At 44.2% G+C, this 24,445-nt stretch overlaps 2 protein-coding genes across 3 annotated transcripts in view; both read left to right on the top strand.

Annotated features, from left to right (window-relative positions):
- The first annotated feature begins 4,094 nt into the window (after positions 1 to 4,094).
- Rpl24 (ribosomal protein L24) lies at positions 4,095 to 10,712 on the top strand. The gene is made up of 6 exons (XM_028867497.2): positions 4,095 to 4,205; positions 4,315 to 4,390; positions 4,817 to 4,927; positions 8,461 to 8,597; positions 9,066 to 9,129; positions 10,588 to 10,712. Exons 1-6 carry the CDS (start codon positions 4,201 to 4,203, stop codon positions 10,666 to 10,668), a joined length of 474 nt encoding a protein of 157 aa, XP_028723330.1. The 5' UTR covers positions 4,095 to 4,200; the 3' UTR covers positions 10,669 to 10,712.
- A 1,412-nt stretch (positions 10,713 to 12,124) lies between these two features.
- The window catches only part of Zbtb11 (zinc finger and BTB domain containing 11), a 36,545-nt gene continuing 24,224 nt past the window's right edge, over positions 12,125 to 24,445 (top strand). Inside the window, exons 1-3 of one of the 2 annotated variants that reach the window (XM_028867498.2) lie at positions 12,125 to 13,929; positions 21,951 to 22,186; positions 23,694 to 23,925. In XM_028867498.2, coding sequence (XP_028723331.1) covers positions 13,620 to 13,929; positions 21,951 to 22,186; positions 23,694 to 23,925 — 778 coding nt within the window. In that variant the 5' untranslated portion in view covers positions 12,125 to 13,619. The remainder of the gene's footprint in view (positions 13,930 to 21,950; positions 22,187 to 23,693; positions 23,926 to 24,445) is intronic. The other variant, XM_028867499.2, reaches the window with a different exon arrangement.

The following is a 24,445-nucleotide window of genomic DNA, read 5'->3' as shown; positions in this document are numbered from 1 at the left end:
GACAAACAGGGGAAAAGGAAAACCATAAAAGGGATGTCCGGTCAGCCGTGATTTGGGAAGGGAAAAAGCATTAAGCCATGAATATGCTAACCACCTCATAAATATTCATAAACCTTCTTTACACCTCCCAAGGCAGAGCTGACTGGGCTGACAACTCCCAGACACCCTCTCCTCCTGTCCCCTCCACACCAATCTGTCTTTGGAATGCTTGCTTTGCAAGGTTAAATCAACTTCTGTTTAAAGTGAGTCTTCCGACCTATTTCTTAGCTCCAGAAAAGAACTAAGAGACTCCCTAATAACACTTAGATGTAAAATTTATATACAGTGAAATCAACTAATTTTAAATGAACATTTCCCAAGTTTAGACTAACTGAAATTAACCCAGAACCCACCCAAATATAGAATGTTACCATTAACACACAAAGTACCCTCCTTACCAATCACTCCCACTCCCAGCTAGCAGGAACCACTGTTCTTTTTTTTTTTTTTTTTAATATTTATTTTATTATGTTTACAGTGTTCTGCTTGCATATATTCCTGCAAGCCAGAAGGGCACCAGATCTCATTACAGATGGTTGTGAGCCACCACGTGGTTGCTGGGAATTGAACTCATGAACTCAGGACCTCTGGAAGAACAGTCAGTGCTCTTAACTTCTGAGCCATCTCTCCAGCCCCGAACCACTGCTCTTATACTCCACCTCAATAGGCTAATTTTGACAGGTGTACAATGAGATATTACCCACTCATTGCCAACCAGTTCCTCACACGTGCCTCTACCTGTAACCCTCTCAAGTTGTCTTAAAGCAATTCCTTTTCTTTTGTCTTTTTTTTTTTTTCCAGAGCTGTGGACCAAACCCAGGGCCTTGCGCTTGCTAGGCAAGCACTCTACCACTGAGCTAAATCCCCAACCCTTAAGGCAATTCTAGACTTCATGGTATTTCTTCTTCTTCTTCCTCCTCCTCCTTCTCCTCCTCCTTCTCTTTCTCTCTCTCTTTTTTGTTTGTTTTTGTTTTTTCTTGGCTTTTTGATTTCCTGGCTGTCCTGGAACTTACTCTGTGGACCACCACCAGTGTTATATCATCTTTTGTTGTATGTCTTATTTTGTTTATTTGTTTTTGCTTTTTCGAGACAGGGTTTCTGTATAACAGCCCTGGCTGTCCAGGAGGTGGTGGTGAACGCCTTTAATTCCAGCACTCGGGAGGCAGAGGCAGGCAGATCTCTATGAGTTCAAGCCAGCCTGGTCTACAGAGTTAGTTCCAGGAAAACCAGAGCTACACAAAGAAATCCTGTGTCAAAAACCGAGAAAGAGAGAGAGAGAGAGAGAGAGAGAGAGAGAGAGAGAGAGAGAGAGAGAGAGAGAGAGAACACTAGGGGCATGGTGGTGCACACCTTTAACCCCAGCACTTTGGAGGCAGAGGCAGGCAGATCTCTGAGTTCTAGTCCAGCCAGGTCTACAGAGGAGTTGCAAGACAGCAAGACAGTCAGGGCTACACAGAGAAACTCTGTCTCAAAAAACAAACAAACAAACAAAAAACCAGTAACAACAACAAAGGTGAAACAGTGCCAGGAGGTGGTAGCACACGCCTTTAATCCTAGCACTTGAGAGGCAGAGGCAGAGGCAGACAGATCTCTGTGAGTTCAAGGCCAGTCTGGGCTACAGAGCGAGATCCAGGACAGCTAGGGCTGTTGCATAGAGAAACAACAAAAAAGGGAGCTGACAGATCAGGAATCAGCCAGTGGGCCTTTTGAACAGACATATCATCAGGTCCCTAGGCATCAGTAAAGGCGGTTGCCCTTCTGTGTCTTGGTGTGAGAAAATATCACATTAAAAAGCAAGTGAAGAAATACATTCAGGAAGAAAGAGAATAGATTTAGTTCTTCTAACGGCACCTTTTCCAACCCCTTGGTGTTACACTGGACCTTGCAAATCATGTGTGCTGCCAGCCCTGTATACATCTCCTTTTCTCTCTTTGAATACAGCTAGAGCTGGTTTTGTTTTGTCTTGTTCCTTACATTAATTTTTGCGAATTTTCATTCCTGTGGAGACATTTGACACATGTCTTTGTCACCTGTATTCCCTAAAATTGGTAGATATAAAACCTTAGCTATAGATAAAACATCGGTAGCGAACTTCAGCCCTCCGGGGTTCTCCCATTGTGCTGTAAGCCTGTATTTAAGAACTCCTCCCTCCTTCAATATTAAACGACATTCAGCATTAGAAAAAGAAAGAACAACAAACAAACAAAACCTTAGCTAAAGACTTTTTATTTTTAAGGTGTATGCATGTGTGTGGTGCACTGACCCACACACGGGAGTTATGAGGTAGTCTTGGTTATCTTCCTCCAGTGATCTTCACTTTGTGGTTTTAAAATTAAAAAACTATTTATTATTCTGTGTGTATAATGTCTCCCTGTGTCTGTACGAGAATGAGTACACCACAGCAAGCACAGGAGGTTAGGGGACTACTATGTGAGGTTGGCTTTGCTTTCCACACTTACGTGGGTTCTGGGATTGAACTCAGGTCAGCAAGCTTAAAGGGCAAGCATTTTACCTGCTGGTCCATCTCAACAACTTCAAGTAATTTTTATTTTATTAATTAATTAATTAATTAATTTATTCAGTTTTTCAAGAGAGGGTTTCTCTGTATGTATTCTGGCTGTTCTGGAATTAGCTTTGTAGACTAGGCTGGTCTTGAACTCACAGAGATCCGCCTGCCTCAGCCTCCCCAGTGCTGGGATTAAAGGCATGTGCCACCACCACCTGGCTAGGAAGTTCTTTAAAATAGTTTGTTTTGTTTGTTTGCTTGTTTGTTTTTCAAGACAGAGTTTGTGTTGCCTCAACTGTCTTGGAACGAGTTCCAGGCTGGCTTCGAACTCATAGACATCTGCCTACTTTTGATTCCTTAGAACTGGGATTAAAGGCCTGTTCCACCACTGCCCGACAAAAATAGATTTTTTAATTAAAAGCTTTATTTATTTTTAGATTTATTCATCTTATTTTATGTGTCTGAATGTTTTGTATGAATGCATGTACATGCACCATATGCCCGCTTGGTGCCAATTGGAGGTCACTAGACAGAGCTGGATTCCCTGGAACTGGAATTACCGATGGTTGTGAGCCACTTTGTGGATGCTGGGACTCAAACGCCTGTCCTCGGCTAGCACAAGTGCTCTTAACTTCTGAGTCATCTTTCCAGGCCTAAAATAGCTTTTCTCTCTCTGTCTCTCAAATTTATTTACCTTTATGTGCATTAGTGTTTTGCTTGCATTTATGTGTATGAGGGTGCCAGATCCCCTGGAAATGGAGTTATAGACAGATGTGAGCTGCCATGTGGGTGTTGGGAAATGAAGGCGAATTCTCTGGAAGAGCAGCCCACTAGTGCTCTTAGTCGCTGAACCATCTCTCCAGCCCCCTAAAATAGCTTTTCTGAAGAAAAGAAAAAAGTAAGAAAAAAAAGAAGTTTAACTTAGTGTGTGTGTGTGTGTGTACACTCGTGACTTGCGGCAGTCTGTCTGCCTTAGTTCCTGAGTGCTGGTATTACAAGCGGGGGCTCTCTATTTAAACAAGTGGCTATTTTTAGTTTTTGATCCAGGCTCTCACCATGCAGCCTGGGCCCTCTCTTGCTATGCAGATCGGCCTGCAGGGGGCCTCCCAGAGAGAGCTAGGGTTAAAAACCTCGCGGCACCGGGCCGGGCTCAAACGATTCAATTTTTTCTGAAACTGGAGATTTAACCCAGGGTTTTGCGTGCCACTCGCGCTATCTCTGGGCCATTCTGTCGGCTGCTACGATTTAATTTTGTTTCAAAAGCAAAGGCATAATGTGACCTTCCTAAGAAGAGAAAAGACACGTGCAACACCCCTGTCTTTTGTCCATGTTCCCCGCGAAAGGCTGCCTCTAGGTTCGAGAACACTTGCCCGCGGGAAATGGAATGACACAGAACCAAAGTCAAGCCTGTCTTTTTGACGGCCGCCTCCCCGGGCCTTACAGAGGAACTCCGGAGGACAGTGTCAGTCCGTAATTTGGGAAGAAAGCCGTTGCTAGGAAACCGAGGGCCGGCTTCTGGACGTGACGTCATCACGGGGCGCCGGGGCCCGGGAAGGGGATTGAGGGAGGAGATTCTCCCCCGCCTATAAGGTCCTTTCCCATGATTCACCCTTCCTCTTCGCCATCTTCCCTCCGGCCGGCCGGCAGCGTTCGCCATGAAGTAAGCGAGCTCCCTGTCCCCCCATCCGCCCCCATCCTGCGGCAGAGTTGCCCGGGGAGGGCTCTCCCTGGCCACGCACACCCTAACGGGCTTTGGGCTTTCCTTCCAGGGTCGAGCTGTGCAGTTTCAGCGGCTACAAGATCTACCCCGGGCACGGGCGGCGCTACGCCAGGACCGACGGGAAGGTAAGAGGGCGGCTGGGCCGGCTCGGGCCCCCGGCGGCCCCGTGGAGGGAGGACCGCGGGACCGCGTGTGGGGCGGGAACCCTGGGTGAGCGTGGATAGAGCGTGACCCGGGCTAACGAACCACAGCCGTGGGAAAGAGCAATGGCCAGGACTCGGAGGGACCTGGCTTCTTCACGGGCCAGAAGCCAGATTTCCTCAAATCGTCACGCCATCCGACCCTCGGTCGGGACGAGTGTAGGTTCGCCGGCTCCTGAGAAAAGATGAAATGTGGAGACCCTTCATGCTGCCTGCCCAGTTACCTGGCGCTCGCGTCACCGACGACCGGAACGAGAAAACTAGAATAAAAATTGGATAAGGGTTTTTCGATCTCAGCCTCTTAGACTTTGTATAAAAGGAGTGGCTAATGTATGAATGTGTTGACCCCAGGTTTTCCAGTTTCTTAATGCAAAATGCGAGTCCGCGTTCCTTTCCAAGAGGAATCCTCGGCAGATAAACTGGACTGTCCTCTACAGAAGAAAACACAAGAAGGGACAGTCGGTAAGTGGAGTGCAGCTTGCTAGCCTCTTAAAGTTGCGCTGTCAGATTTTGCCACGTTAGAACTCGATTAAATAAGACTATGAGAATTAAAATTGAAAGCATCAAGCGAGTGACAGATGACAGAACTAGTGTCACCTTGTATACCATAGACTCCGTCCGGGCTGTGTGTGGAGGTTTGAAAGGGTCCCCTCTAGGGTTTCATTTGGGTTGCGGAGTCCCTTAGGATGTATGGTGTTGCAGTGGAGAGAGGTGTGGTGGTAGGACTGCAGCTTAGGTCGTCAGGAGGCTTGACATGTTTGGGTCTTACGAGTTTTAGCTATCTGTTAGAGTACATAAATATCAGCAGATGTGGGCACGGTCACCACTCTTGTCATCCCAGTGTTGGGAAGTTTCAGGAGCTAGAGGGTGAGTAGTTCAAGGTCAGCCTAAGCAGACATTGTTTCCCAAGCAGAACACACAGGGTTAGTGGAAGGAAGGATTAATTTCTAATTTCATTTACTAGATCTTTCTGAATGCCCCAGTGGGTGTCTTACAGGTGTTGGTGAGGATGTAGAGAAACCTGAAGTTTAACACATTGCTAAAGTGAGATGACGCAGCTGCTGTGGCGAACTTTGTGTAACTCAGTTAATTTTTTTTTTTTTTTTTTTTTTTTTTGAGACAGGGCTTTTCTGTAGTCCTGGAACTATAGAGCAGGCTGACGAAATGTTAAAAATCTTAAAAATTGTAACATCTGGAGGTACTTTCTAAGTATTCGAAAGCAGGTACTTAAAATAATAAAATTTGGTACTGAGCTCTTGGACTGCTGAGGTGAGAGAATTGACTTTGAGGCTAGTCAAGGCTACAAAGTAAAACCCTATCTCCAAAAAGGCGGGTACTATGGGTTGAATGTTGAAGCTAGAAAGTTTGCCACTTAGGATTCTTTTTTTTTTTTTGGACAGGGTTTCTCTGTGTTGCCTTGGCTGTCCTGGAACTGTCCGCTCTGCCTCTGCCTCCCAAGTGCTGAGATTTAAGGCATTTGCCACCACTGCCAGCTTGCTTTGGGATTCTTAAAAATGGTTGCATGTACATAAGATTTTTTGTGATGGAACCCAAGTCTAAAACATAGTTCTACTTCTCTTCTAGCCTAAAAGTGTTTTTGTTTTTTAAAGAAGTATTTTTTTTTTTTAAGTTTATTTTCTTTCATTTTACATACCAATCCCAGTTTCCCTTCCCTCCCCTCCCCCACCCCATCCTACCCCCTTATCTGCTCCTAGAGAGAGTAAAGCCTCCCTTGGGGAGTCAAAAAATCTGGCATACTAAGTTGAGGCAGGACCAAGCCCCTCCCCACTGTGTCAAGGCTCAGCAAGGTATCCCACCCTAGGGAGTATGTTCCAAAAAGCCATTTCATGCTCATGGGATAAGTCCTGGTTCCATTGCCAGGGGCTCCCCAAACACATCTAGCCACATTACTGTCACCCACATTCAGAGGGCCTAGTTCAATCCCATGCATGTTCCCCAGCTGACAGGCCAGAGTCCATGAGCTCCCACCAGCTTGGGTCAGCTGTCTCTAGTTTTCCCTGTTATGATCTTGACCTCACTTGTAATCCCTCCTCCCTCTCTTCAGCTGAAGTCTAGTAGCTCAGCCCAGTGTTTGGTTGTGGATCACTGCATCTGCTTCCATCTGTTACTGGACGTAGTTTCTATGATGACAATTAGGGTAGTCACTAATCTGATTATAGAGTAATGAGAAGAAGCTAAGTTCAGGCACCCTCTCCATTATTGCTAGGAGTCTTAGCTGGTGTCATTCCTGTGGATTCCTGGTGATTTCCCTTGCACCAGGTTTCTCCTTTCCTAACCCCTAGTGGTTCCCTCAACCAAGATACCTTTCATTGCTCTCCCTCTCCATCCCCTTCCTCCACTCTGCCATCTCAGTCCCATCTACCTCCCTCCTCCCCCCCCCCCCCAGTTTACCCAGGCCATCTTAACTATTTTCCCTTCCTGGAGCCCTCCATGTGTGACCCTCTTAGGGACCTCCTTTTTATCTAGCTTCTCTGGGGTTGTGGATTGTAGCCTGGTTATCCTTTGCTTTGTGTCTAATATCCATTTAAGAGTGAGTACCTACATACCGTGTTTGTCTTTCTGAGTCTAGCGGTGATTTTTTTAACCTGTATTTTGTCAGCAATCCCTCACATGAACTCAGCATTGAAATTGAAATTTCCCATTTCAATTTCAAAGGCAAGTTTTTGGTTAGGAATATGCAGCCACATACATATATGCAGTGGGATATTTAGCCTTTTAAAGGGTGAAAAACAGCCGGCGTTGAAGATAGGCTGAGGAAATAGGCTAGACCAGTGGTTCTCAACCTTCCTAATGCTGTGACCCTTTAATACAGTTCCTTCTGTGGTGAACCCCAACCATTAAAAATTATTTTGGTGTTACTTTTATAACTAATTTTTTTGCTACTTTTTATGCATCATGATGTGAATATCTGTTTTCTGATGGTCTTAGGTGAGCTAGGTTGAAAACCACTGAGCTGGGCTAGGCAAAAGGTTTCACTTTTATGAGGTGCCTAGAATAGGTAGATTAATAAAGACTGAAACATAAGGAGTGGGGGGGGGGGATGGAATGGGGTTTGTTTGTTTTTTTTGGTTGGTTTTTCGAGACAGGGTTTCTCTGTAGCTTAGTGCCTTTCCTGGATCTTGCTCTGTAGACCAGGCTGGCTTCTAACTCCCAAAGATCTGCCTGCCTCTGCCTCCCAGTGCTGGGGTTAAAGGCGTGTGCCACCACTGCTCTGGGGTTTTTGGTTGAGAGTAGACTATGCTGGCCTTGAACTCAGAGATCGCCTGGCTCTGCTTCCCCAGTGCTGGGATTAAAGGTGTGTGCTACCACCACCCTTTGAGAATTAATTGTTTTAGGAAGGATTTGGGATGAGAAATGAAACAAATTTTGGCTTTTTCTACTGTAAGATTCAATCTTTGTTTTTAAAAAAAAATTTTTTTTTTATCAGGGTTTCCTTGTGGAGTTTTGACTGTCCTGGGACTCACTAGTAGTCCAGGCTGGCCTTGAACTCAGATTAAAGGCATGCACCACTACTACAAGGCTATACTACGAGATCTTGTTTCTCATAATAACTATAGTATAGACTTGGGTTCCTGGATATTAAAGCTTGGAAGATTTTAGTATTCTCTTAAGCCCCTTTCATAACTAGATTTCTTAAGTCTGTAAACAGTCTTGCTAAGTCATTTTTATAACAGCCTTTAGAAGTCCTCTTATGTGTGTGATATTTGCCTACATGCTTATAAGTGCAGTGTTTGTGCCTGGTGCCTGCAGAGGTCAGAGACAGTGTTGGGGCCCTGGTAGTGGAATCACAGGTGGTTGTGACCCAAGGGGCCAGGCATCATGGTACACGCCTAATCCCAGCGCTGGGTTTTAGCAGGACTACACAGAGACGTCTGTCTCAACACATAACACACAGAGGAAACTGTTCTTTGACTTTAATTCCCACTTCCAAAGTCAGTGAGTCAGGTTGATCAATCCTATTCTTTGCTCTGTAGGAAGAAATTCAAAAGAAAAGAACCCGCCGTGCAGTCAAATTCCAGCGAGCTATCACTGGTGCATCTCTTGCTGATATAATGGCCAAGAGGAATCAGAAACCCGAAGTTCGGAAAGCTCAGCGAGAACAGGCTATCAGGTAAGGAAATGCTCCACCATGAACATGGCAGCTACTGGGGTGACTAGATGGTTTTTCTGGTACAGGAACCTAATCTCATGGGACTGTTGGTTGTTAGAAGCTTAATGCAGGCATATACTTTTTAATTTGTTGAGTCTCTGGAGTCAGTACAGTTTCACATGTTAAGCTGACTTGGGTAATGGAATTTATTGGCAACTCTTTGGAGCTGGTTTTTGTGGGGTTCTTTGCTAAGCTCTCCCAGTGAAGCCCCACTGCCCTAGGGTTTATCATCTTCCTCTCATGGCCTCGAGGGCTTTATGTGTTTAACTGGGCTTGTACCATTGAGCCTGGTTCTGGATTTTGGATTTCATTCACAAATATGGGGAAAGAATATGATGGTTCCACCTGTCCAAAACTCTGGCTCCTTACCACTAAGTTGTGTCCTTAAAAAGTAAAGTCTTTGGCTTACTGTTGCTTATGACTCCACAGGGCTGCCAAGGAAGCAAAAAAGGCTAAGCAGGCATCCAAGAAGACAGCAATGGCTGCTGCCAAGGTAACTGGGGGTGGGGTGGGGGGTGTCTTGGTTTCTTACAGTAGGAAATGGTATCTTTAATACAAGGGTTAGTAAATGACAGGTGCAAGTTTCTATTGGAAATGGTTGTAGCTAATTTCCAGGTGAGTGGTTATACATATCTCAAATTTCTAGTGAGTCTTAATTTTAGATGCCTTAAAGAAGAGAAACTGAAGATAGCTTTCTTTCATTATTTGAGATGTGTCACTATAACCAAGGCTGGTTTAGAACTATGAAGAAGACTTGTCTGAATTTAAGGACAGTCCTGCTGCCCAGAGAGTAGGATTATGGGTATGGTCCCTTGTTCCCAGCTTGGCTTTTGTCTTTTTAAGACTTTGAAGTAATTTTACACTTGGACTAACTATACAACAGTACAATGAGTTTACCCAGCTTTTTCTAGTAATTAAAAAAAAATTAAAGCCAGAAAGTTATTCTTTTTTTAAAATTTTATTTATTTATTATGTACACAGAAGAGGGTACCAGATCTCATTACAGATGATTGTGAGCCACCATATGAGTGCTGGGAATTGAACTCAGGACCTCTGGAAGAACAGTCAGTGCTCTTAACCTCTGAGCCATCTCTCTCCAGGACCCCCCTCCCCCCCCCCTTTTTTTTTTTTTGTTTTTTTCGAGACATGGTTTCTCTGTAGCATTGCGCCTTTCCTAGAACTCACTTGGTAGCCCAGGCTGGCCTCCAACTCACAGAGATCTGCCTGGCTCTACCTTCCCAAGTGCTGGGATTAAAGGCGTGCGCCACCACCGCCTGGCGGGAGTCTCCAGTTTTTCATTCTTGAGTGGGCAAGATGGCTCTGCCGGGAAAGGCCCTTGCTGGCAACCCTAGTGTAGCCCTGGAGACCACAAGGTGAAAGGAAAGAATCACCACTGTGAGTTGTACCGTACTGACCTTGCCCCCTCAAGGATAGTAAACATTTTAAAGCAGTGATGGTTCTGGGTCAGCAAGATAGCTCAGTGGGTAAGGCACCTGTTACAAAGCCTGGTTTGATCTTGGAGGGCCTATGGTAGTGGGAGAGCTAATTCTGACACGTCTTCCATGTTGTCTACATGTGTGCTGTGGTGTGCCCCATCCAAAGTAAATTAAGAAATACATCATCATTCTTAAATGTCTCTGTAGTAAGTAGTGTGAGACTCCAGTCGGAGCATTGTGAAGACTGGGGACAGGAACAGTTCAAGGCCACAGCCGGAATGTCTTTCAAGAATACCCACTTGTTACTAACAGTTCTGGATCCCGTACTACATTGTATCTTCTTACTGTCCAATCTGTAACAATATTATTATATGATGGAAATGAACTTTAAGCATAGGTTACTTTGAAGTTGGTAATAACAGTTAAATTATTAGGACAGGACAGGTAGTAAAGAATCAACCATAAGGGCAAAGTGGCAAAATCCTATTGAATAATGTCCTGTTATTTTTTTACAGGCCCCTACCAAAGCAGCACCTAAACAAAAGATTGTGAAGCCTGTGAAGGTCTCTGCTCCCCGAGTTGGTGGAAAACGCTAACTTGGTAGATCAGAGTTTTGAATAAAGATGATTCTCTAACTCTAGGTGTTGTATTTTTTTTTTTTCTTTAATAAAACATGCAGTTGTATTTGGGGCAGGGTAGCTTAGTCACAGACAGGCAAGTGGACCTCTGAGTTTCAGGACAGCCAGAACTACTTGAGACCCTGTATGGAAAACTTACAAGTTTCTTTCTCAGCATTAATGCCTCCTAATACAACCTTCGTTGAAGAGATGGGAAACAAAATGTGAGTAGTTGTTTGGAGCACAGCTATGATCCCCACACTTGGGAGACAAGAAAACAGTTCAAGCCCAGCCTCCATGAAACCTCTTTACCTCCTCATTACCCCTAAAAAATGTAGGGTTTTCTTGTATATTTAACATTAGAAAGCTTTCAATCCTAGGATGTTGCAGTATTTGTTTAAACTGGTAAACTTCAATACCTTTTCTTAGTGATTAGAATCATATTGGGTAGAATCATTATATAGGGTTTGGCCTTATATTGATTAGTACCTCAGCTATTCTTGGCTGTTAGAAGTTAAACTAATCAATCTATACTTCCACGATGAGCTTCAGTGAAAGTCACTGTTGCTTTGTGTAGTTTTTAGATTGAAGACCGTTGGAACCTCAAGATTGTCTTACAGCTTTAGTGTAAGGATTATATATAGTGAGTGCACCAATACATCCTGCTTTTTTGTTGAGACATCTGTCGCGCTGGCTATCCTGAAATTCCCAGAAATTCACTTGTTTCAAGTCAAGCACCACTGCACTCAGTTTTTTGGGGGGTGGGGGGCAGAAAGGTAAGGGATAAATTGCCTACTCTGGCCTTCAGCTAAGTAATTTTCTTGAATGTTTGCATTACACTTGCATGTGCTACCATGTTTAGCCTTTTGGGGGGGGGGGAGATTTGGCTTTTTTTTTGGAAACAGTTTCTCTGTAGTTCTGGCACCCTGGAACTTTGATTTGTAGGCCAGGCTGGCTCCAAACTTTGAGATGCCCCTGCCTCTGCCTCCCAAGTGTTAGCATTAAAGGCATGTGCCACCAATGCCCAGCTCAGTATTGCTTAACTGTGGTATAATGTATTTGTTTCTTGAACTGAATAAAGCCGTGTCAAATTTTAAATTTTCTCAGAAGTTCAAGGTCACCTTGGCTATGTAATGAATTTGAGTCAAGCTTGGAGTACCTGAGACCCTCTCAACTGACAACTTTCCAACTGAGCCCCCGGTTGGTTAGCCTGCTGATAGGTGTATACAAAAGTGAAGCAGGTTTAGTCAACTGCCTTTAGTTTCAGCATGTAAGAATGAGGATTAGCCCTGCAGTGGTGGCACAGACCTTTAATCCCAGCATTCGGGAGGCAGAGCCAGGGAGTTCAAGGCTAGCCTAGTCAACAGAGATCCAGGACAGGCACCAAAACAGAAACCCTGTCTTGAAAAACAAACAAAAAAAAAAAAAGGGAGGGGGGATTGTTAAGGGTTTGAGACCAGCCTAGTTAACAAGATCTTTCCCCCAAATAGCTATTAATTTGTGTAAAAAAGTCTTAACACAATGCAGATCTTTGCAAGAACATAATTGAATTGGACAATCGCTTTGAAGAGCAGTTGACTTATAGCCCAGGTGATCCACAAAGATCTAGAAATAAACAAGGTTAAAGTTTGACTTCTCTTAGGAAGAAAATTGTTGGATCACCAAGACAAAAATACTATTAATATTTTCTGTTGCCTCCAAATGCTTAAAAGATTTAAAGTAAATTAATTGGATCTTCGTTGGACTTACCAGCTCATTTTCCCTGTATTCTCAAGATTTTATTCAAAAATCTTGGTACATTTTTAAATTAGTATTGGAGTCGTGAGGCCACACCCAGTACAGACCAAATTCCTTAGATGGGTTTGGATATCTGCATCACCATAGAAGGATGCTCTCTTCATTTCCATTATAGTAAGAGAAACCCTAATCCCTGCCTCCTTTGAGCCCACAGCCCTCGGCTCGCTCCTCACCCGAGATCCCTTAAAGGTCTAAAACCCTCATAGATCCGTATCCTCCAGGCTGAAAAAAATTAATAATAGCATTTTCAGCCAAAGCCCATAGGCTGGGAAGCCTGGAACCTTCCAGTTCAGCAAAGCACACCAGTGTCCCGGCATTCCAAGGGCACATCAGATTGACACCAGGAAGGAGGGATTGCCTCTCCACGTTAATTTAATTATTTAAATAATCTGGGCCTGCGTAGTCATCACCATGGTGATTCTAGAAAAATCTTACCTTGAGTAGTTTGGAAACAGTTCTGAGAGGTTAATTCCTAACACTGAGACACTTAATGCTTGATAATACTGAGACTATCTTTGGCCCAGAGCCCGCAGTGGCAAACGACTCTTTCAAACCGGCGGAATTGAGTATATCGAGTCTCAACGTAGACAGAAAAAAAAAAACGGTCTCCTTTACCCTTTGGGGGGAGGGTCTCAGGGCAACAAACACCGAACAGCTCAAACACGTGGCTTCCCAGAGAGCGTGGGAAAAGGAAGGGGAAGAAAAAAAAAAAAAAAAACCTGCCAGGACTTAAGATGTCCGCCGAAGACCCTTGCACCTGCCAGAAAGAGCGTACCCTCTTCCAAAATGTCCTCCCGCAGTATTGACGTCACTCCGCCCGCTCCCTCAGAACCAGAAACTGAGAGCGCTCCAATCAGGCCGGAGGCCACGCCCCGCGCGCGCGTCACTTCCGGTGGTGCAGCAGCCATTTTGTCAGTCGCCAGCGGATCCCGCGCGCTGCAGAAGTGCAGTTCCCCCTGGTTACCGAGCCGTCGGTTCTTCCTTGGCGCCGCGGGCGCCCTCGAAGAGCGCCCACCCGAGGCGTCGGCGTCCCTCCTCCAAGTGTTGCCGCTGCGGTTGCAGCTACCCGGAGCCGGAGCGCTGTCTGCCTTCCCCTACCGCTGACAGGCGCCCTCAGGGCGCTGCCCCCCGCGATGTCAAGCGAGGAGAGCTATCGGGCCATCCTGCGCTATTTGACGAACGAACGGGAGCCGTATGCACCGGGCACCGAGGGCAATGTCAAGCGTAAAATCCGCAAGGCTGCCGCCTGCTACGTCGTGCGCGGCGGGACTCTGTACTACCAGCGGCGGCAGCGGCACCGCAAGACGTTTGCCGAGCTGGAGGTAGTGCTGCAGCCGGAGCGTCGCCAGGGCCTCATCGAGGCGGCCCACCTGGGCCCTGGAGGCACTCACCACACCCGACATCAGACCTGGCATGACCTGTCCAAGACGTACTGGTGGCGAGGTGAGGGCTGGCCCGGGCGGAGGGGGGCCGGCTCGGCGGGGCAGGCTTGCGGGCCGACGGCCCCGCGACAAGGCCTGCGTGCGCACTCGCGAGCCCGGGGGTCTCGGGCGGCGGTCCCCCCGGCCGGCCGGCGTTCGGCTGCGCAGCGGCCGCGGGACCGAGCCGAGCGGGTGGGGGACGCGAAAGCCGCCGCACTTCCCCACAGGAAGGAGGCCCGGGAGGCTGGGGGCGGACCCTCGCCCGGGGTGGGGCTTCGGGGGCTTCCCCGGGGGCAGGGCCAGCCGAGGGAGGGTGTGGCCAGGCCCCTGAGCCCGCCTCCTCAGGCCCCTAGGGAGGAGTGGGCGGGCGGGCGGCAGAGGCTCAGACCCTCTCCTCTCAGCACTGAACCCTGCAGGGGCTGCGATCTGCAGTGGGGGCCGCTCGGGTTTGGCCAGAGGGCTTGGGAATCTCTGGATCCCCTTGCCCGCATTTCTCCGGTTCTGCAACTGCGACATAAAAATGGAATAGCGCGGTTATTAGGCATAATTGTGAGCAGTGGTCTTGAGTCCCTTTTTTAGAGCATTAGGTAGCCTTAGAGACTGTCAGAGACTTCTTTTTCTTGGGAGAAGGGACAAGATGGACACATCATCATAAGAGATTTTATTAGTCAGAATTATGCCGCTTTGGGCATTTGTTTTTGTTTCGTTTGTTTGTTTTGTTCTTTCTTGTTTTGAGTATGACAGTCTTCCCACCTCAGCCTCTCAAGTTTTGAGATTACAGCCCTGCCTCACCAATCACGGTGATATCAGATCCTGTTCCCTAATATTCTCTGTGTGTGTTTCAAAACAGGGTTTCTCAGTATGACAGTCCTGGCTATCCTGGAACTCACTCTGCAGACGAGGCTGGCCTTGAACTTCGCAGAGATCTGCCTGCCTCTGCCTCCTGAGTGCTGAGATTAAATTAATATGCCACCACACCCAGCCTATCTTACATTCTTTTGATTTTGTCAAAATGGCCCCGGGAACTATGAGACACTATATGTTTTGAGAAAAATATAAGGTTACTGTGATTCATTGACTGATTATCTATCTGAGGAAAGATCTCACTTTGTTATTTAGGCTGGCCTTGAATGTAAGTATCTGAATGTCTTAGTAGCCTGGATGGATTAAAAACCTGTTCTACCTCCTTTAATCCCAGCACTGGGAGGCAGAGCTGGGCGGATCTCTGAGTTCGAGGCCAGCCTGGTCTACAGAGTGAGTTCCAGGAAAGAAGCAAAGCTACACAGAGAAACCCTGTCTGGAAAAAACAAACAAAAACCTGTGCTACCTTACCTGACTTAAGTGATTATTTGGGAGCCAGAAAATAATAACCCTAACATTTCTTGATCCCCTGGGAAGCACAGGAGAGCAGAAAAGCTTGTTTTTTTTTTTAATTTTAAAATAACTAGGTATGTGAATATTTTTCCCTGTATATATGTATGTGCGTGATTTTTAAATGTGTGTGTATGTGTGTGTACATGCAGGGCACAGGCAGGTTATACTTTTGTACTATGGTGGTCTGAATGAGCAGCAAGGACCTTTATTTGTTCAGTTAACTCATTTATTCTAGATTCTAATTTTTGGTAGGTTTATTAATTTTGTCATCATGCCTATTTTAAAAACTTTTGGTAGTCCGTTTGTTCCTTAGAGAATTCCTTTGTGGATAACAGTCCAGATTTATCTTAATCTCATACAGATTTTCTTTACATTTCATTTTTTTAGATTTTTTATTTTATGTGTATGGGTGTTTTGCTTGTATGTCTGTGTGCCCACTGGTGCCCATAGAGGTAAAAAGGTATTAGTGGATCTCTTGGAACTGGAATTAGGAATGGTTGAGCTACCCTGTGGGTGCTGGGAATCAAACTTTGTCTTCTGCAAGAACAAGTGCTCTGAACTGCTAGCCATCTCTCCAGCCTTTGTTTTATATTTTAAAAAACATTGGAATTAAACTTGGAAAGGCAGAAGCAGACACTGAGTATGGTACCAGCCCTGTCTACAGAGCAAGCTCCAGGACAGCCAGGGCTACACAGAGAAACCTTGTCTCTAAAAACAACAACAATGAAATAAATGAATGGAATTTTTTTAAAAAAAAAAAATCTGAATTAAGCCATGCCTATGATCCCAGCAATCCCATTGTTACAGAGGCAGAGTCCCGAGGATCACTGCAAAGTTGAGGCCAATCTGACCCACATACTTAGTGCCAGGACTACGTAGGGAGAACTTGTCTCAACTCCATTCCCCAAGAAATATTTGGAATTAAGTTTCCAAAGGGCTAGAGTTGTGAAGAGTAAAACTAGTCATAGCTGCATTTTGTACAGATTGGTTTGGACAGACATTATTGAACAAATACCTACGGTGTATTAAAGGGAATTCTAAAGGTAACAGATCCCACCACTTGAGAGGCAGAGGCAACCTGATCTATATTCTGAGTTTGAGGCTAGCCAGAGCTACCCAATAAGACCCTCTCTAAATAAAAGGAGGCTATCAATGTCTTACTTCACTAATTTCATGTACTACTTGCCTCTGCTGTATGAATTTTGTCCCATTCCCCCCCCAGGGTAGGAATATGTTAATATAACTTTTCTATGCATGCAGCTTGATTCAAAATTCTTAGTCAGCAGGTGAAAACTAATAAACATCCAATACTTTACAATGCACTACAAAACTATGATGTTTGATAGATTAGGTGAATTAAACATGTATTACACTTAAGGTTATTTTCAATTCACAATGAGATTATTGGGATTATAATCCCATCATAAATTCAAGCATTTATATTACTAGGGTTCAGAAACCCTGACCAGGCATAGTAGTGCACAATTTTAATCCCAGCACTTGGGAGGCAAAGGCAGTTCTCTTTGAGTTCCAGGATAGCCAGAACTACATAATGAGACCCTGTCTCAAAAACAAACAAAAATCCTATTCTAGAGCAAGAAACTGTTTCTTGCTGTTTTGTTAGATGAGTACCCACTCCATGCTTGACGGAAGTGCTTCGGAATAGTTTTGTTTGTTTGATTGTTTGAGACAATGGACTTTCTTTGCCAGGCTGTTTTCTAATTCAAATGTTTTGTTTTGTTTTTGGGGGTGGGGTGGGGTGGGGGATGGGGGTAGTTTGTAGCTCTGTGTAGCTTTGGAGCCTGTACTGGAACTCATTCTGTAGACCACGATGGCTTCTGACTCACAGAGATCCACCTGCCTCTGCCTCCCAAAGGTGTGCGCCACCACCACCCAGCTTAAAAGAAATTTTTAGAGAAAGTTCTTATAGTGAACTAACTTAAGAAAATACTAGGTAGGCAAATCTAAGTAGATTTCACCTGATTTTGCATCTGGCTTCTCAATTCCCCATTGGCAGAGCTGCTCTTCCATCTCCTTCTCCTTCTCTCTTAGGAGCTGGGCCTAAGGGTTGAGTTGTAAAATAGTTCCCAGGTCTTGTAGTAGATAGGGATGTAGTTTTTCTTACCATTTTCATCCTTATTCGATGCTTTTGATGAAGTTTCTCTAGTGCTACTTGAATTCAGTCAGCTAATACCTTGTGTGTGTGTGTGTGTGTGTGTGTGTGTGTGTGTGTGTGTGTGTGTGTTTTATGATCTATTTATATGTATGAGTGTTTTATCTGCATGTGTATATGTGCATGCTTGATAAAGAGGTCAGAAGAGGGCATTGGATTCTGTAACACATGGTTGTGTGACACCATATGGGTGCTGGGAACCAATCTGGGTCCTCTGCAAGAACAGTGGCCAGGCAGGAAGTAGGTGGGACAAGGAGAGAGGAGAATTCTGGGAAGCGGAAGGCTGAGGTGGAGAGACACTGCCAGCCGCCGACACGACCAGCATGTGAAGACACTGGTAAGCCACCAGCCACGTGGCAAGGTATAGATTTATGGAAATGGATTAATTTAAGCTATAAGAACAGTTAGCAAGAAGCCTGCCACGGCCATACAGTTTGTAAGCAATATAAGTCTCTGTGTTTACTTGGTTGGGTCTGAGCGGCTGTGGGACTGGCGGGTGACAGAGATTTGTCCTGACTGTGGGCAAAGCAGGAAAACTCTAGCTACAAATATGCTCTTAACTACTGAGCCATCCTTTCAAACCTCCCCCACCCCATTTCTTTTTAAATTAATTTTTTTCCATTTATTTATTTATTTATTTTTTGTTTTTCGAGACAGGGTTTCTCTGTGTAGCTTTGCGCCTTTCCTGGAACTCACTCTGTAGCCCAGGCTGGCCTTGAACTCATGGAAATCCTCCTGACTGCCTCCCGAGTGCTGGGATTAAAAGTGTGTATAAGGATTTTGTGTACATGTATACACAATGAATATAATCATATATTCCCCCACGCCTGGCTATAGCAATGTACATTTTAATACAATTCTGGGCTGGAGTCGATTTGGAGAGTAATAATATCTATACTCACCAGTTAGAGTGGAACTCTTTAAATAAGGTGGGGATTCCTGACTAGGATGATGGTGCATGCCTGTGATCCTGTGGCTTGAGAGGGAAGTGGATCAGGAGTTAAAGACCAGCTTCTATTACATAGTGAGTTTGAGGCTAACCTGAGCTAGCCAAGATGTCTCAGACAAACAAAAGACACAGTATCAGTTTATCTGGTTTTCATTTTCAGATGAAAAGTGGAGTCTAGAATTTGTTAGCAAAGAGAACAACAGGTTGCTAAAAGCTCACTTCCCCTCTTCCAGTGTCTCTCCCCAAACACTAATTATGCATCTCTATGTTGACTATTCTACAGCAGTAATAAGAGCTCTTAACACCTGAGCCATCTCTCCAGCCCCAAATTCATTATATTTTCAACCTTCACAAACTGTGTTATATCCTACTTAAAAGTATTTACTGAGGGCCTGGAGAGATCACACAGAAGTTACAAACACTTGCTGATCTTGAAGACTAGGATTTAGTTCCCAGCACCTGTATGTTAGCTTACATTCATCTGTGACTCCAGTTCATGAGATTCTACACTCTTGTTATGCCTTCCATGGGCACCAGGCACAAGTGATGTACATACATACATGCAACCTGAAGGGACCCACACACAACGCGGGGGTGCTGCCTCCCAGACCCCGGATTAAGCACAAATCATCCCCAAACACCCATTTTCACAGATTTTTTTATTAACCAGGGAAGAAAAGTAAAGTGGCTGATTTCAGACTCAGACAGAAAACAGCAGCAAATGACATTGCAGGTGGGAATTTTTAAGAGGAAAAAGAGGGAGGTTTATGTTAGAATGGGTCAGGATTTGGTGGTATATTTTGATTGAGCATGTTAATTGGGGTAGCATAAAGGGGACTTTTGATTGCTCAACTTTATTACTTTGATTGTTGGACCTTGGTGATCAGCCTTAAGAATGTGTCTAGCATAAGAAAGTATTCAAATAAGGGAACAGACCTTGGTGGCTAGTTTTAGGGATGTTGTAATCTTTGCTAGAGCCCTTCACAACCAACCACTCATACACACGTAAAATATAAATAAATCTTTTTTTTTTTTTAAGGAGTGGTCTTTGACAAATTTTTTTAAGTAGTTACTGCATAAGGCTGGGCAGAAGGCTTGTCAGATAAAAGCATTTGCTGCCAACCTGACAGCATGAGTTCAGTCCCTGGAACCCACAGGAAAGAGGAGAACTAACTCATGAAAGCTGTCCTCTGACTTTTACACATGTGCTGTGGCGTGATCAAGCACATACATAGTAAAATAAATACATTTTATAAGAAAAAAATTAATGTTGTCACTGTTCTAATAAATTCTGAAATAGGCTTTCTTTTTATTTATTTACTTTATTTTAAGTGAATTGCTGTTTTCCTACATGTATGTCTTTGTGAGGGTGCTGGATCCCCTGGAACTGGAGATACAGACAGTTGTGAGCTACCATGTGGGTGCTGGTACTTGAACCTGGGTCCTCTGGAAGAGTAGCCAGTGCTTTTAACCTCTGAGCCATCTCTCCAGCCCCCATAGGTTTTCATTTTACAGATACATAATAGATATATTAAAAACTCTTACGTCTGCAGTGATCTACTGAACCTAGGAATTTGCCATATCTATTGGCTCACAGTAGACTAAATTGCTATGGTTTGAATCTATCAACCCAAAATTCATGTGTTAGAAATTTTTTAAGATTTATTTATTTATGTATACAGTATTCTGCCTGCATATATGCCTGCATGCCAGGAGAGGGCACCAGATCTCATTATAGATAGTTATGAGCCACCATGTGGGTGCTGGGAATTGAACCCAGGACTTCTGGAAGAAGGGCCAGTGCTCTTAACCTCTGAGCCATCTCTCCAGCCCCCTCTATGCAGTATTTTTTTTTTCTTTTTGGTTTTTCGAGACAGGGTTTCTCTATGTAGCTTTGCGCCTTTCCTGGAACTCACTTGGTAGCCCAGGCTGGCCTCGAACTCACAGAGATCTGCCTGCCTCTGCCTCCCAAGTGCTGGGATTAAAGGCGTGCGCCGCCGCCGCCGCCACCACCACCCGGCTCTCTATGCAGTATTGTTAATAGCAATATCCTTAAGTAATTTCTGCCATCATAACAAGAGTAGGGTTCATTATGGAGAGTAGGTTTGGAATGACAGAGGGGTCAGCCTCTCTAGCTGCTTATTGCCACATGTCTTCTGCTGTTATGAAGTATCAGGCCAGTCTTCATCAGATGTTGGCTTTCAGTCTTGAATTCCCAGCTTCAAGAACTGACCAAATAAATTCAAATTAGGAATGACTCAGTGTTTGATGCTCTGTTATAAAGCAGTGCTAAACAAACTAGCACACACACAAATAAATGGGTTGAGGTTTAGTATAACTACTCAAAAACATTTACAAAGGCATAGACTTAGAGACCAACAGAGTTGTGTGCTAGTGTCTGAGAAGCTTAAAGTCAAGATTTTCCTTCCTTCCTTCCTTCCTTCCTTCCTTCCTTCCTTCCTTCCTTCCTTCCTTCCTTCCTTCCTCCCTTTCTCTTCCTTCCTTCCTTCCTTCCTTCCTTCCTTCCTTCCTTCCTTCCTTCCTTCCTTCCTTCCTTCCTTTCCCTTCCTTCCTTCCTTTCCCTTCCTTCCTTCCTTCCTTCCTTCCTTCCTTCCTTCCTTCCTTCCTTCCTTCCTTCCTTCCTCCTCCCTTCCTCCCTCCCTCCCTCCCTCCCTCCCTCCCTCCCTCCCTCCCTCCCCCCCTCTCTTTCTAAAGATCTAATTGTGTGTATATGTGTGAGTATGTGTACATGTATGCCATGTGTGGATGCCACAGAGGCCATAAGAGAGCTGCTAAAGTTGGTGTTACAGGCAGTTGTGAACTGCCTGACTGGCTGGGAACTGAACTCAGGTCCTCTGGATGAGCAGTGAGCATAAATAACTGCTGAGCTATCTCTCTAGACCAATATAGCTATTTCTGCATGAGGTAGAGTGGCAATTTTAAAAACAATTTGGAAAAATTACTTCTCATTGTGGCTTCAGCCACATTAACTGTCTGTGTAGGTCAAGGCAGTTGAGTACTGGTTTCGTGTGTTTAGCATCGGGTATATTGTAGATACTGAGGAATGTATTAGGATACTGAGGAATGTGATTTTGTGGTCTTATGAACGTAGAATGTACTTCTGTGAATCTGGATGGTATGGGCTATATTACAGTAGCATTGTCATATATTTGGTCCATAGCTGACAGAAACATCATTCTGCAAAATAGAACTTTTATTGCATGGGTGCCTTGTAATGCACAAAGAAATGGGCAAGGATATATAATCATCTCATGCTAGGGGAAACTGAATACCTGATAATAATTAAGAAAAGTCTGTCTCAATGTGGAAGCAAATTATAATCATATACTTATATTTTTGAGACAATTATGTCTCACTTTCTGAAGAATTCACTCTACATTCTTTATGGGTGTGAGTCTGCTTGCATATATGCATCTGGACATAAATTAGTGTATGCATAAAATGATAACATTCTTCAACTTTCAAGTAGGAACACTTACATTTGATGTTAATTTTGTTGTTGTTGTTATTGTTTTCTGGACTGAAGGTATTCTAAAGCAAGTTAAAGATTACATAAAACAGTGTAGCAAATGCCAGGAGAAGCTTGATCGATCCCGTCCAATATCAGATGCTTCAGAAATGTTGGAAGAATTGGGATTGGACCTTGAATCTGGAGAAGAAAGTAATGAATCAGAGGATGACCTGAGCAATTTCACTTCACCTCCAACCACAGCCTCCAAGTCTTCAAAAAAGAAGCCAGTATCGAAACATGAACTTGTATTTGTAAGTGTGCTTTCTAGCCAACTTTTATCTTAAAGGATTTTGTGGTTGTTTGTTTTTCCAAGTCTCTGTAACATTGTTTGACTATGAGTGCTGAGACTGAGGGGATGTATTTGTCTAAAGCAGTGGTCTCAAACTTCTAATGCTGAGACCCTTTAATATACTTCCTCATACCGTGGTGACCCCAACCATAAAATTGTTTTTGTGGCTACTTTATAACTGTAATTTTGCTTCTGCTATAAATAGTAATGTAAATATTGGATCTGCAGGATATCTGAGATGAGACCCCTGTGTAAGGGTTTTTTGACCCCCAAGTGGGTCAAGACTACAGGTTTAGAACCACTGGTCTAAAGTAAAGCTTATTTAAGTCATGTTGATTGTCTACTATGTGATATGAGCTAAGTGTATACTAGTAGTATCCTATTTGTTCTTAATTAGGATCCTAATTTTAACTTTTTTTTTTTTTTTGAGCCAGGGTTTCTCTGTAGTTTTGGTTCCTGTCCTGGATCTCACTCTATAGACCAGGCTGGCCCCAAACTCGCAGAGATCCACCTGCCTCTGCCTCCGAGTGCTGGGATTAAAGGCGTGCGCTACTCCTCCTTTTTTTAATGATACACTGGCCCAGGTTTACAGAATATTTTTCTGAATTAGGACTTCTGCTTGTTTGGTGTTTTTGAGACAGGGTCTCATGTAGTCAAGGCTGGCCTTGAAATAGTCACATAAGCGAGGGTGACCTTGAAGTTGTGATATTCCTGCTTCAGTGCTGGCATCACAGACAGGTTGTGCTCTGTGAGGTGCTGGGATCAAACCCAGGCCTTCATACATGCTAGGAAACACTGTCTTCCTTGCTAGGTTGTGTTTTTCTGAGACAGGGTTTCTCTGTGTAGCCTTGGCTGTCCTGGAACTCGCTCTGGGATCAGAGGCAGGCCCCGCCGCTGCCACCACCCCCTGGCTCTTGCTAGGTATTTGTTGTTGTGTTTTTTTTTGAGATAGGGTCTCTTTATTGTATCCCTGGCAGTTCTTGAACTTTCTGTGTAAACCAGGATGGCCCAGAACTCACAGACATCCTCCTGCCTCTGCTTCTTCAAATTAAAGGTGTGTCCCACCATACCTTAATTCGTGGCTAGGTTTTGGTTGTGTTTGCTTACTTGTTGATTGGTTTTGTTTCAGGCTAAATAGGTATCCCACATCATCACATTTTTGACCAGAAAGAAGAGGAAACAAGGAGTAGGATAGGTTTTTGCTAGCATCAAGTAAAGCAGCATGGCTGGGTGTGGTGGTGCACACCTTTAATCCCAACACTGGGAGGCAGAGGCAGGAGGATCTCTGTGAGTTCTAGGCCAGCCTGGTCTACATAGTGAGTTCTAGGTTAGCCAAACTACGTAGAGAGACCCTGTCTTTAAAAAAGACAGACAATAGTAATGTATTAGTAATGGATTTTTGTTAGGGATGTATATATATATACAGGTGATACATAATATATCTCTCGATCTCAAACATATTTTGACAGGTTGACACCAAAGGAGTGGTAAAACGTTCTTCTCCAAAACATTGCCAGGCAGTTTTGAAACAGCTGAACGAACAGAGGCTTTCCAACCAGTTCTGTGATGTTACATTGTTAATCGAAGGAGAAGAGTACAAAGCTCATAAGTCTGTTCTGTCAGCAAATAGTGAATATTTTCGAGATCTTTTTATTGAAAAGGGAGCTGTTTCTAGTCATGAGGCGGTCGTGGATCTTTCTGGTAAGATTTTTCTAATACCCTTTGCTGTTTATTAATAAGCATACTCTAGAAAAGAAATACATATGTATCTTTCAAACAAATAGATGTATGTCAAAATGTAGGTCTGTTTTCTCAATGGGAAAGGTCCTTTTAAAGCAAAGCTTGCTTCTAAGATGATTGTGGAAAGGCTGTTATTTTTTGTTTTGTTTTGGGGGTGCTGTGTCCCCTACTCCACCTCCAAAGGTTTCTCTGTGTAGCCCTGTCTGTCCTTGAACCCATTCTATATACCAGGCTGGCCTCTGAACTCAGATCCATCTCACTTTGCCTCCCAAACACTGAAATTCAAGGTGTGTGCAACCACGCCTGGCAGAAAGGTTGTCATTTCTTAGCACTGCCTCTTAAGGTCAGGGAATTGTAGTAGAGTTATTTCTGGAATTGGAATGAAACAGAGAAATCTACAACTTAGTATTATTACGTTGAATGAAAATAATAATTTAAAAATTGCCTGCTTAATATCTTGTTTTCTGAAACATGGGACTTT

Source organism: Peromyscus leucopus, chromosome 12 (genome assembly GCF_004664715.2).
Source record: "Peromyscus leucopus breed LL Stock chromosome 12, UCI_PerLeu_2.1, whole genome shotgun sequence".
Taxonomy (NCBI): Eukaryota; Metazoa; Chordata; class Mammalia; order Rodentia; family Cricetidae; genus Peromyscus; species Peromyscus leucopus.
Note: the sequence above shows the minus strand (reverse complement) of the source record. Positions and strands in the feature narration are given on the sequence as shown.

What these genes read in the sequence shown, in the direction of transcription:
- Rpl24 (XM_028867497.2), top strand. An exon ending in ACGCCAGGACCGACGGGAAG is followed by an intron (nt 4,391 to 4,816) that starts GTAAGAGGGCGG and finishes TGTTGACCCCAG; the next exon opens with GTTTTCCAGTTTCTTAATGC. An exon ending in CAGCAATGGCTGCTGCCAAG is followed by an intron (nt 9,130 to 10,587) that starts GTAACTGGGGGT and finishes ATTTTTTTACAG; the next exon opens with GCCCCTACCAAAGCAGCACC.